The sequence below is a fragment of the Staurois parvus genome, unplaced genomic scaffold (genome assembly GCF_062004578.1).
Source record: "Staurois parvus isolate SC_StPar_1 unplaced genomic scaffold, SC_StPar_1.0 ptg000634l, whole genome shotgun sequence".
NCBI lineage: Eukaryota > Metazoa > Chordata > Amphibia > Anura > Ranidae > Staurois > Staurois parvus.
In genome coordinates, this window is record NW_028318430.1 from 13,275,605 (window position 1) to 13,289,629 (window position 14,025).

A 14,025-nucleotide genomic window follows, 5' to 3' on the forward strand; every position below is an offset into this window, starting at 1 on the left:
TTTACTTATAAATGTTAGTATCCAGTTGCACTACCACTTGTTTCCAGCGGATGGTGTGACACAGACCAGATCACAAAACTGTGCAGTGTTGAAGTTCACACACCTTAAAGTGGTTCTAAACTCAAAAGGTTTTTTTTTACCTTAATGCTTTCTCTGCATTAGGGTAAAAAAGCAAGGGCCCCTGCTGCTGTCAGTCAAACCTGTGAGGAGGAAGTGGCTGAGCTGTGCTGTGTGTGTCTATGGAAGCATAGAGCCCAGCTTGGGAGCGCTCGGTTTGCTAAGGGGCACCTAGAGGAAGAAGGAGAGGACAGCGCCAGTGGGGGACTCCAGCTCTGTGTAATATTTTTGCACAGAGTAGTTAAGTAAAACATCTTTTTTATTTTAACGAAAAAAAAAATTAATATCACTTTAATGCATATCAAAGTACACTTAAAAAATGTAAGTCAGATCAAGTTAGTCAAAAGTGTAGCTAAAGTGAGATCTGTGCAATTGGTGTCCTCTATTTCTTTTTGCTAAGCTGTCAGTATTATGTTAACCTCCCTTAGTTTATATACCGAGTTATGCGCATTGGTCACAAACAATTCATAATAGAAAGGTAACATACAAGTTCAGCTTCAGAAAGTACATGATCCTAGGATTGTGGAGATATAATTCTTACCTTGTAAACCTGGAAGTCCTGGAACTCCCGGTGATCCATTTCTTCCTGGCAGTCCAGGAACCCCACGTGCACCCTTTGGCCCTGGAAATACTGAACCTGGTAACCCAGGCTCACCTCGAGCTCCTTCAAGACCTGGAAGGCCTGCAAATCCAGGGTCGCCGATTAGTCCTTTTGGAGCATCACCCTGTAACAAAGATCACTTATGCTACATTATTCTTGCTACACATACAATTACTATCCCCTTCTTGACATAGCTATTTCATACCTCCATGGTGATAGCATATATTGCCATTTTGCAGTGTGTAGACTTAACTGCTATTATTTGATTTTAAGACAGGTTTGTCTTTCTTTTTGTAGCATACCAAATATAACACTTTAATTTTTTTTCTGCTGGAAAATAGTGTGAAATAAAGAAAATGCAACTTCTCTCTTTTCCCACATTTTGAAAACAGTCATGTCTGTGGCTCAGATACAGGACAAAACAAATTAAATTGTTCATCCTTCCAGATGTTGTCCCCAATATACACAAGGTTATTCACATTTTCTGTTCAGGATTTGGTCTCATGTTCATTTTAAAGTATATTTACATGCTCAAATAGGTTCTACACAGCAAAATCACCATAAAAATGAATCTTTTAGTCCTGGTGCACACTAATGCAAATCAGATGTGGTTTTGATGAGTTCCAGAACACACAGATTCACGTGTCAAGAGAGATGACATGGCTTTCTATGGAGGTTGTTTACACCTATGTGTTCCAAACACAATGTGATTTCCAAAGGGGTCCTATGTGTGTTTGGTGCGATGAGGTGAGTTTTTGAGCTCCATAGACTTAAATGGAAACAGCAGTGAAAACACATAGGTGTTCAAATGCAATGCATAGGTGTTAAAATGCAAGGCATAGGTGTTCACCTGCAATGCAATTTCAGTGCGTAGAAATACATCTATTTCTAATGTTACAAAATTAGCCAAAGCAGAAAATGCAGCTGTGTAAAATCGAAGAGCATCAGTGTGCACCAGGGCTCAGAGTACCAGATAACCAAATATATTTATTACTGAATTAATAAAATTTATGTAGCAACTATTTTGTGTAAATGTATGTTTCAAATAAGATAAATTGCAGTTTTGTCTACAACTGTTGTCTTTGAATTATATTTTTTTTCTTTTGAGTTTTTTGATTACACAAATTCATCCATATTCACTCTCGAACACGATGCCCAGAAACTTTTGATGTGCAAAATAATGACCTCACATTCGTATTATTCATTGTAGTGATACTTCTACCCATCATCATCAGACTCTCATTATGGAAGCCACTTTGGCTCTCACTGCCACTGTGTACACTACCCTTCAGGAGCATGCCCTTCTGTGCTCCAGGCTGCAAGGTACATCTTAGAGAATTCATTTCCCATCTGTCTATGTCTTCTGCTCTCCATACTGCTACTGGCTGCAGCTGTGTAAGGTAAGCAGTGATTGACTTATGATTCACAGCCACTGTCACAGCCTTCTTCTACATACAATCCAATTAGATCGACAAACAAAAGTCCACAGTAATTTGATAATAAAATCAATTAACAGAAGAATGGGGCCAAACACGTTCCCCCTTTGTCAGGGTTTAAAAATTCTGACTGTATTTAAAGTATAACTATAGGCATTTTTTCATTTTGGATAGAGGAGAGAAGGGTTATAACTCCTGTCAGTTTTTTTTTGCCATTTTTGTCCCATTGGAGAGATTTTCCTTCACGTCTTGTCCCATAGCCATCACAGGAAGTGAGAGGAAATCTCTGCAAATTAACAGAATCCCTTGGGGACCCCCAGGTCACCAGAACTATTGTCCTCATTGGAATATTTCCCCTTTATTACTCACCTGGGGACAACCACTTTGGATAATAGTAATAGTAAACAGGACAAATAAATCTCCTTAATGGAGGCCACTCACTGGGTGCATTGGGTCCCATTCTATTTTAATTAACGGGGGCCACTCGGTCCAAAATTAAAAGAAAGTTTTGCCTTTAGATGTAGTTTAAATGATCTCAAATGAATCTGCTCTGTGATTTACTTCTTGGAAAGTTTCAAGAGGCTGCCTGACACTAACACTGGCATTACCTGCCTGTTATTTTTTAAAATAAGACTCCTAATTTTGGTGTGCTAGCATTCTGAATAGAGTCCTATTTCTCTTTTCTAGAAGGTTGCCAGTGCAGTAAAAGGTCTGCATTAATGCACATATTACTGTTTTTCATTGGTAAGTGTTCTTGCATGGCAAGACTGTTGCAAACTTGCGCATCAGAGATGGACGTAGTGCAACCATTTTGTGGGCATCTCCATCTTCCTCTTTATCCCTCATTCTCCTTCCCCCTCCCTTTCTGAGAGGCAAAGTGACAGATGTGTGTGTGTTAAAAGTGTCACAGGCCAGATCCCAGCAGGTAGCCACATGGCACCTCACTGTTCAAAGAACCTGTGTAATTTCACACTTCGGGAAAAGATAAAGGAGCCTTCCCAAGAGTTCAAGGCATTCCCAAGAAGCACAAACCAGATAACATTTTTAAAAAATCCAGTTTTCCCCTATGTTTCATATCTTGGAATATGAGAGACATACATAAAAGACATATCATCGGATGGACGATGAACAGGCAAATCATTTAATAGGTCACTCAACTTGTCTCGCATGCTCAGGGAAGCAGAAACATAGATCTCGTGAACCGTGCAGCATATAATTTCATAATTCATATCTAAATAATCCTCAGATTTGTCTGTGTAATAATATACTCGCGAGGGGACTATCGCTCGTGCAGCTGAGAAGTTATAGACCAGAATATGAATTACGAAAGATGTTGGTTCTAATTTAGGGTTCTGCCCGACGATCCCTCCCTAAACAGAGTATTGGTCAGTTACTCAGAGCCACCCCCCTGCTGGGACATTTTAAAAACAGACTAGCAGGCCTAAGTAGGAGAAGTTAAACACATCTCCCATTTTTAACATCAATACCACCTGGGGAGACCCTTTCGCTCTGCAACTTGGATCTGCTTACAAGCCAAGGCATACTGGCAAGTAACTTAACCCTTTCACTTCCTTCCTATTATCTCTTTGCTGTGCTGTGGTTCTTTATATATTTGTATATATATCTTAGTTACATCTTCTTTGTAAATATTTTTATTGCACCTGTTTGACCCTTTTAGTAATAAATCTTTCTTCTGAAAGTGTTGAACTGTTCCTATAGCTCTTAATCGCAATTCACGAATCCCTGCCTTTGAAGAGACGCTACTGTTTGTTTTAACCTCTGTACCTTTGACCGTTTTATACAGACAATTATTTCAATCATTATAGTGTTGTAGCTGAACCCCGAGTTTCCTCTTTCTCTGATAAAAAGGAGGTGGTGGCAGTGTGAAGAAGGGTTAGTTGCGTAATTAACCTGACCCAGTAACAATCGCTCAGGCTGACGGCACATCGATCGTTTGTCCATTAGCTGGAAAATCGTTGTACTGGGTGCAGCTGGGTGTGGCATTGTTACGCACGTGACATGGCGGTTTTAGATTGGCCAGTCCTTTGGTCGTGAGTTTGGTGAGAAGGTCTGGGGTCTGACGCTGCGATCGTGACGTATTTGGTGGTCGCGATCGTGAGATTGTCGCATGTTGGTGGCGGCGATCTTGCGATCCGTGACAAAGACCACTTACTGTTATCTCACATATGTATTCTTATTATTATAGCCAAATTTACCACCCTAACTCCTCCCACAGTTTTTACACTACATAGACAGTAATATACCGAAACGTGCGGATTGTTCCCGATTGGTGTGCTATTACTTTGTGGAACGTTTCACCAAATGGTTCACTAAATATTGCCATTTTTGTGGTGAAATTGGTCCCATAGGAATGAATGGCGGAATGTTCAAAACTAGAGTGGGAGCTGACAAAAGCTAGAGTGTGAGCTGAAAAATCAGGACATGATTTCTAAACTGCCATCACTCCCTCATTTTCAAGCCCACCTACACAAATCTTATATCAAAACGTTCAGCTATTCCTGCTGCCACTAAAAATGTCCACGGCTAAGCCATAGTCCTGATAGTTTTCACAATATGACCATTTGTTTACAACTCATGCCGCCCATTGACATTCATTGAAACTCCACACTAGCCACCTTAAATTTGAAGGGCAATATCTAAACTGTGACTGTGCCTTCATTTTTAATATTTCAGAGACATACTATGCACCAAAATGTAGGTCTTCGGTGTAGGATTTATCATTTTTAAACTACAACCGTTTGAAGATGGCACCCGCCAGTGAAGTGAGCAAGTTGGAGCAGTTTGTTTTTAACCGCTCTTCTCTGCCCTTGCTGTAGAGTGAGTTGCCATAGGAACCCAGGTGTGTGAGCAGGCAGCAGAGTGACAAGCCACTCCACCCAGTAACTCCGCCCACTCCAGTTGTAGACTACTGGTGGAGGCAAGAACACTTCACACGATTTCCCAAGAAATTGTAGCTTTTCTAGTTAATCATATAAGTCTACTTACAGGAAGACCCAGGGAGCCAGGAATACCAAATAGTCCATCCTTTCCTGAAAATCCTTCAAGTCCTGCAGAACCTGGGGTGCCAGGGGTTCCTTCCTCACCTTTTACACCTGCAGATACAATAGTCAGTGGTTACTTTTTGAAATGTAGTTTATAATGGTGTTATGAATTTTCTTTTTAAATGAAAAAAAAAAGACAATACATTCCTTTTGTAGAGGTTGAGATAAGCGGAATACACAATATTAACTTGTGATTTTACCCATTGTTCTATGTTAGTGTAAATATATGGGTTTAAGTGGACTCATAAGAGCCTGCCTAGTCCTTTTCAACACAGCATAACATAGAAGTGTAATTCTCTGACTTGAGCTCTAAAGGCTTGTTCACTCTGCATGCAGTGCCATGCATTTTGCTTCATTTTCACATGCAAGAAAGTGCACAGAAAAGATAAAATATGTTGTTTTAATAGGACCTGCACACACCAGATAAGTTGTTTACTTCAGTGCTTTGCATTCAGAAAAAGTACTGTATACTTAAAGTGCTCAAATAATGAAAACCGCACAATGCAACAAACATGATAGATTCTGATGTGAACCCAGCCTAAGAGAAGGAGATGCAATACACTACAAGTATTCTGATTATATGCTGATCCCACTTCATCTCCTACCTGGATAGGGGACAGGTGAGTATAAGATTGTCAGGGAGGGCCTGGGGCTGAATTGACTGCAATATAAGTGTATCTACACTGAAGGTGTATATGTTGTATGTATAAGAGGTAAATGTGAGCGCAATCAAATATTAATCATTTAATTAACCGGACCAGATCCCGATGACTCCACCATAAGGATTTACATATAATGCTCATATTATATGTACTTCTGGTAAGTGCATCACTTTACCAGATTCTGGCACTTATACTATAAGTTATGAAGCACTAAGTACCGGTTTATATGGACATCACCATTTTTTGGACTTATGAATACTATTATGGGACCCTAGTCATGTCACTCATAGACGTAATATTGCTACACCAATTGTAATGTTCTTACTTCCATATCATTACTGGTTTCATTTCATGATATATATCTTTTAGCTCTGCATATTTATTTATTTATATGTTGTATGTGTTTTCACATGTACCTGTAATGTTAAAAACTTTAATCCTCTTTCTTTTTATGTGTAGCTCTACCCCCGTAAAAGCCGCTGGAAAGATGCTCAGGGTTCTTTTCTCAATAGCTGCCCCGCAGCCAGGCACTTGGTCACTCTTTTGGCTCAGTGAACAGTCCATAAGTATTTCCTTTTCAATATTTTTATGTTTGGGTAACTTGCATAGGGATAGGGAACTGAGCGGGATACTCCAAAACTAGGACACTCTTCTTCTGTAGAACTATGAACCAAGTCCTTGCACTAGCAAATGGTGGACTAAGCCTTGTAGTAGCAACTTGAGAAATCATAGCAGCGTCCTTTCACAAGGAATGATATAGACTGAGCTCTTCAGGACACCAAACACAATGTCCCCTTTGAACACAGCTGACTCTTTAGCACCATAGGGGTGGCAACAGTAACAGTCCTTAGGATCTCCCACACCAGTGTGCACTCACAAATGTCCTCAAATGATTGGCTATGTACTTTCAATACCCCCCCGGACACCTTCTCCCTGTGACACCAGACTAGATCCCCAGACAACAGGTCCCTCAGTCAGATTCAGCAACTTTTAGCAACAACCAGCCCCCCACCAAGCCCAGCTGGTACCTTAACCCCTTCATGCCTAAGGGTAAAACAAATCTAAATGCCTAAGCACAATTTTGCAATGTTGACATGTGTTAGTAAAACCGTACATATAATCACAACTACTTTGTACATCCAGGTGAATTATACCTTGTATTTTAAAGGACAAATTGGGCTTTTATTAGGTAGTAAATGGTAATGGATATCTCCTGATTTTTTTTTATTATCAAAGGAAAACTAGCCCAAAATAGTAATAAAAAATATTTTTTATATATTTAGCTGTGTGTTTCCTGTTACTACCATAACCTACCACCAAAGAACAACCCAAAATAAATTCTCCAGCTCTTGACAATCGCAGTGATACCATATATGTGTATGTTATTTGTTGTTTGTACCCGTAGTATAGCCCAGAATCAATAGTGTGCATTTTATTTTTGTCTTTTTTTTTACCTAAAACACACTGACACTGACATTGACACTGATACCAAATTTTTTTTTAAATCCTGACCTTTGATCCTGACCTTTTGGCCTTAACCTTTGACCCTGACCTTGACCCTAACCCTGGCACTGAACTAGATCAAACCTTGATCTAGGTATTTTTTCTTTATTTTTTCATATTTATTTATTTTTCTTTTTTTTCTACAAACATTTTTTTCCCCTCTATGCCAGGAGTTAAAGAGATACAATGTATCTCTCTCCTTTATTCACAGAGAGAGAAAAAAATAAGGGGGCCAGGCTGTACAGTGACTGATCACTGTGATAGCCGAACAGAGACTATCACAGCAATTGTGTGACCCAGAATCGGGAGTCCCGGGTCCCGATCGTTAGAACGGGATTCAGTGCTCTCAGTGATACAGCGGTCTTTGTGCTGGGAGCACGCCAGCACAAAGACAAGTACGCAAATATGCGGCCGCATGGAAAAAAGCCCAGTTCTGTGAGGGCACATATTTGTGTTATGTTGCTGTCAAGGGGTTAATATACAGCAACACATGGCAGGCTTGCCCAGGTGGCAAGACAACTCCGCTAGGCTGTGATCTCCTCCTCAGGGACAAAACAATTCCGAGTATCAGACTATTTATACACCGTACCAACAACTATCTGTGCACCCTCCCACAGGGATTGTCTGAGACAGTATAAGTATTCATGCTGCCCATTCGCCTTTCTCCACATCTGTGTTCCAGAACCACCCAGAGAATTCTGGAATGCAAGAGAGGCAATCAAACCTGCACCCTGCGAAATACAGAGTTAAACAATCACAAACAGCCACACTGCTTACAGTGAGCCCAGAACTAAATTTACCTAATGCTAGCACCTAACTAGGAGGGTGCTACATATGTCTTATTGTAAAAGCCAATCATACCAAAAGGCAGGGGCAGACTGACAACTCATGGGGCCCCCCGGGCAATAGAGGATCCTGGGGCTCTTGTGTCCTTGCCCAAACTCAAAAAAGCCTATGAAAAAGGTACCAGGGGCATCTCATGGGGCCCCCTACTGACCCCCGGCCCTTGGGCAGTGCCTGAGTTTCCAAATGGTCAGTCTGTCCCTTCCAAAAGGCATATCAACAGACATATCCTATTCTATGGTGACAACATTTATTCGTAGCATTGTTTTACGAGCTTCCACTGCCCAGTCCCATTGCTTCTTCTAGCGCCAGGTACATATCTGTAGAACAGGCTGCATGGAAGTATTGCAGCTCTCTGTGTCAGAACAGTTGTATCTGTACAGTGGTAGACATGGCAGCACAACAGCACACCAATCAACAAGCCTTGCTGACGAGTAGATTTGTGGGTGGTGCTGGGAGTAAAAACAGAACTGTAAGGAATGATAATGGACAAATGAAGCTTGTAAAACAATGCTACAAGCCTGTATCTTTTTTAGTTTGGATACTAATGGGCTTTAATTCATTGGTGTTTGTTTAACTGTTCACCAGCTGAAGAGATGGGTGAACAAATCTGATTGGCTCCAAGCACTGATCTGAAAGAACTGATCTATCTGCAGCTGTCAAAAGTGCAGCGGTTTCTAATTTCATTCTTTAACCACTTCCATACCGGGCACTTATACCCCCTTCCTGCCCAGGCCAATTTTTAGCTTTCAGCGCTGTCACACTTTGAATGACAATTGCGTGATCATGCAACACTGTACTCATATGAAATTTTTATAATTTTTTTCACATAAATAGAGATTTCTTTTGGTGGTATTTAATTACCACTGAGTTTTTTATTTTTTACTAAATAAAAGAAAAAACTTTTGAAAAAGAAAGCACTTTCCTTCATTTCTGTTATAACATTTTGCAAATAAATAACACTTCTCCATAAATTTAGGTCAAAATGTATTCTGCTACATTTCTTTAGTAAAAATAATAATAAGTGTATTTTTTTTCCAAATGTTTCTATTTTTTAAAATTTTTTTATTACATTATTTTTTCTTTTTTTTTCCTTTTTTTTTTTTCAACACACTGTGACCAAAGCAATACAATGTTACTTTAATAACATTGAACTACTCTGATCAGGATTTCTTTTTTTTAACACATTATGAATGAAACTGATTAATTCAGTCTTTTGCTGTGATTAGCTGTGATTGGGCAGAGCTGATCACATGATATAGATGGGCTGTTAATGGCCCTGTCTGTATCATGTGACTCATGTGACTGCTTTGACCAATCACAGCTAACAACGCAATTGTATACAATGGATGGCATGGCAGGAAGCCATCCATTGTATACAATTGACATGTGATCTGCTGTGATTGGTCACAGCGGTCACAACACTGGCAATGGGCCTGTGTAGTGATATGTCATCGGCTGTGTCCCGTGGACACAGCCAGTGACAGAACTGAAAATCATGCAGGGAATCCAGGAATTTGCAAAATTAGATGGCTAGCGGAGATGTAGCATTCACAACATGAAAGGAGATTAAGTAAGAATTAATGAGACATTTAAATTAAATTGTCAAAATAACTATTAAGGTTCGTTTATTAAGGTACAGAGAATTTTGAAAGGAAGAATTACCTTTTTCGGTGGCGACCACTATGTTTCCTTTCTCTCCCACAGAACCAGGAAGACCATTAAAGCCTGGGAGTCCCTTTGATCAGATAATATCAGTTACTTACAAAATGGTTTCTTAAAGATATGTTCAAATGATCCACTTTTCATTACGTGACATGACATGTAGATGGATATACAGTATTTCCTTCTTTACAGCCAACACTGTAATGCTTCATTGCCAAGGTTTTGACATTTCCTGGGCTATTTTATTAGACCATATACCTTTTATTTTTAGTATAGAACAAAATCCCCCCCCCCCAAAAAAAATGTAAGAGACATTTGCTCAAAAAGAATCAAGATCAGGAAACATGCATCCTACTGACATCTACTAATTTGATAAGGGGATTTAAAAAAACAATGTGTCAACAGCGTGAGTAGGTGATGCTAAGGTATACCTAGGAAGGGGGGGGGGTGAAAAATATAATTGTGGCCCCACTTGGAAGATATCCCCACTGGGGAGATATTCCCTCACACCCCTGTGCTTGCCTAGTTAAACAGGAAGTGTGGGTAAATTTCCCAAATGAGGAAAAAGACAGCCAAAGTGTTTTTGTACCTTGGCCACCATACTCACACTTTGCTGGTGGCTCAACTTGGCAGTAGTTGGAAATGTGGCCCATATGTGAGAGAGTATATATAGTGACTGTAAAAGCAAGCTTGAAGCTTATAATGATAACAGCATTTGTTTTCTGATACCAAGGATCCTAATATCATATGTTGTTGGAGGGATCCAGGTCATAGTAAGGTTCATTGTGACAGCCATACTTTAAGACCAAGCATTTATTTGTTTCACTTTGCTAGCAGTACTATGATATATGTTATTGATATAACTGATGCATGTAACAAATTTCACAACTGGGTTGCTTAATAAAGACAGTCTAGTATGTACTGGATCCATAATTATTTTGGGCACATGCCTTGATATGGCAATTCTGTTGACATATTTTTGAAAATACACATATGTCTTTGAAAGACTACTTTTGACTAACAATTTCTTTAACGATATAAACTTGATTTAGAAAACAGATTATATAACATCAAATGAAATGTTTCACCTTAACACCAGGTGTACCCGGAATACCAGGGCCTCCTCTGTCTCCTTTTTCACCTTTAGAACCAACTTCACCAGGAAGGCCAGAAAAGCCTACGGGGCCTGGATCCCCAGCAGGTCCCATTGTAGTTTCATCACCAGCCGTGCATTTGCATTCTCCCTGTTCACCTGGAATATATGTAAAGCGTGAAGGCAAAGAGCACACAGCAATCTACAATACAAAATCATGAATCTATTAGCAGCAAAAAAGTATTAAAGGCACACTGTAATGTATACAGGATTTATCATCAATAAAATCTATTTGTAACAGGAAGTTTTAATGTGACATTTATGTGCTATACGTTGTCAGCCTCTGTTAGGGCTCATATACACTGCAGCTGATAAACTCACGTTTAATAGCTGTTCAGAGTTTTTATTCAGCAGTCCCTGAGCTCTCCCTAATGTTTTCCTATATGTCCATGTACACATTGTTGTTTACAGGCAGTTGAGTTTACAGTCTTTTTTGAATGCAGAAAACTTGCGTTCAGGAGTAGATTTTATCAGCGTTTCAAATGCCAAACGCGTGTAAACGTGGCTAAACATGGCTAAATGCGGCTAACTGCGTTTATAAGGATTTGCGTTTGAACATTTTTTTTAACTCTTCCATTTCCAGATGCCATCCAGAGCCTTTTTTCATCATTAAAAATGCATGCAAAATGTTTTCCCGGTACTCAAATGGACCTGGTGCACCATACTTTGAGGTTTCCCATGAAAGAAAATATGTTAGACACTGCTGCAATAATTTCTGCACAGAAATGAGCTGGAACACATCAACACCACAAAAAAAAGACAGCTAATCTCAATAAATACTGCTCTCTCTGCTTCTGCTCTCTCTATTTCTCTCAAAATGTCTGAAATAGTTAATTTTTTACTGTTTTTCAGTGCATTCTGGGCATTTTGGAAAGTCTCCTGAGGTTATAAAAAAGTTTATTTATATATACACTTTAACCTTTAGGGGATAAATTCACTTTGGAGCATGTTACATGTTCTAGCTTCTGCCACCTCTTCCCCCGATCCCCCCTCAGTGTGACAGCGGGCTGGGGGTTTGTCTCCTCACACCGGCTGTCACTTTTTTAAAAGGGTGCATCCATGTGGGGCTTTGCCCACACAGCCGCCCCATTCATTCACAGATTCCTGTGAACGAATGAACTACAAATACCACTGCGGCAGATGGCTTGAAGTTCAGAATAAACTGCAAGGGCACTGATGAGCACCCTTTTACTTTATACACAAGCCGTGTAGCTTTGTAGCTGGAAACCCACATGGTACAGGCTGAAAGCTGCAGGGCTTGTCTGCAGAAGTCTGACATTGCACCAGTGATCTACTGATCTGGGGTGCAATGCTTTTCATCTGCCTACAGAAAAAAACAATAATTGCTAATTTGTTTCCTGTAAAAATATGTGAAATGATTTATTTTTCTAGAAAGGTGAACTTATCCTTAAAATATGACATGTGCAGTGCTTAGGCAGGTTGGCATCAAACTTAGAGCCTATGTTGAAAGGTTTTTGTTTGCTTTTGCACCTCCATACAAGTCTATGGGAATGCAAAATCTGCATTAAGCAGATCAAATACAGTTCAAAAGAAAAGAAGGTAATCTGCAGGTTAAATGCACCTGTCAGTAAATTCTGAATGGTCGCAGTGATCCCAAATAATGTCAAAATAATACCATCAACACAAGTCCAAAAACCTTCGAATTAGGCTCTAAAAGCTGTATAGAAGAGCTATCTATTCTTTTACCTATACAATTATATATGTTTTTAGATGACACGCTTATGAATGCATCAAAGCCCATGGTTACAACCATTTTAATTTGCATTATACCTTAGTATAAGTGCCTCTTACTGCCTTTGTTTTGTATAATATAGAATAAGTGCCTTTTTGCTGCATCTTCATTGTTATTTTGAAATGGTTCTAGGGAAGCAACAAGAAGTGGGAGGAAATCTGCCTAAAGTGAGGGTAGTGATGTAAATTCACATTTTAAGGCCTCATACACACAGGGTGTTTTTACAGCCACTTTTAAGAGCTTCAGGCATTTTTTTTTACTCCTTCCAAACGGCCCTCCATGTCATCCTATGTGACCATGCACACATAGACTTTTAGAAGCTTTTAGTAGCAGTAGCATTTACCAGCAGGAAAAAAAACCCAGGTCCAGTGCATCCAGGAAGAGCAGTGTGGCTCCAAAAACTCTTGACACGGCCTAATGCGCCTAAACGTGGCTAAACGCTAGACGCGTTTATTGCTTGAGCATTAATTCATTTCAATGGCCAGAATAAATTTTCATTCTGGCCAATTAAATGAATTAACAACCAAGCACTTGACACTTGTAAACGTGCCTAAACAATTGTAAAAGCATTAGATACTTACAAGCATCAGGCGGTTTTTCTGCAAAAACGCTGCTACAAAGACAACAGCTTTTAGGAGACTTTTTTGTCACGTTCTATGTACATGAGGCCTAAACAGTTGTCAGCAGAATATTTTTCCCCATTGGAAGATTTTCCTTCACCTCTTATTCCCATGAGGACTTTTCAATTTAGCAGTTTCCTCAGTTTCAGTGACAGTGTTTAGTAGGAAAATCTCTCCGGCGAGGACAACCACAGTAATAAGGCCACATTCACATGGGCATACTAAGGCATACGCCTATGTGAAGGGCCACGGAATGTACAGGTGTTCCTTGCATTTGCATACAAGCAGTACTATTCACATCAATTGGTACGGAGTGGCTGCATGGACAAAAGTGCTACTCCCAATTTGATATCTGTGCAGGCACAGGTGATTGTGGGTGCATGTCCCTGAACTCACAATGTCTGCATTTGGGGACATGCACCCACACGCACATGCATAGATATCAAATTGGGAGCAGCGGCTGTGTCCTTGAAGCTGCTGCATCCCAATTGACAGGAATTGGACTGCCCGCATGTGGATGCATGGGACTCCCGTGTAGGCAATCACAGGTGTATAGTTTCATACAACTGTGTGAAGGAGGCCTAAAAATTGGCAAAAACTAAAATATAAT

The 14,025-nt window shown here is 39.9% G+C and overlaps 1 protein-coding gene across 1 annotated transcript in view; it reads right to left on the reverse strand.

Moving 5' to 3' along the window:
• The window catches only part of COL4A2 (collagen type IV alpha 2 chain), a 288,895-nt gene that overhangs the window by 84,000 nt on the left and 190,870 nt on the right, over positions 1–14,025 (reverse strand). Inside the window, exons 23-26 of the mRNA XM_089693591.1 lie at positions 10,978–11,141; positions 9,890–9,962; positions 5,161–5,267; positions 659–842 (exon numbers count right to left, since the gene is read on the reverse strand). Of these exons, the coding sequence (XP_089549717.1) occupies positions 659–842; positions 5,161–5,267; positions 9,890–9,962; positions 10,978–11,141 (528 nt within the window). The remainder of the gene's footprint in view (positions 1–658; positions 843–5,160; positions 5,268–9,889; positions 9,963–10,977; positions 11,142–14,025) is intronic.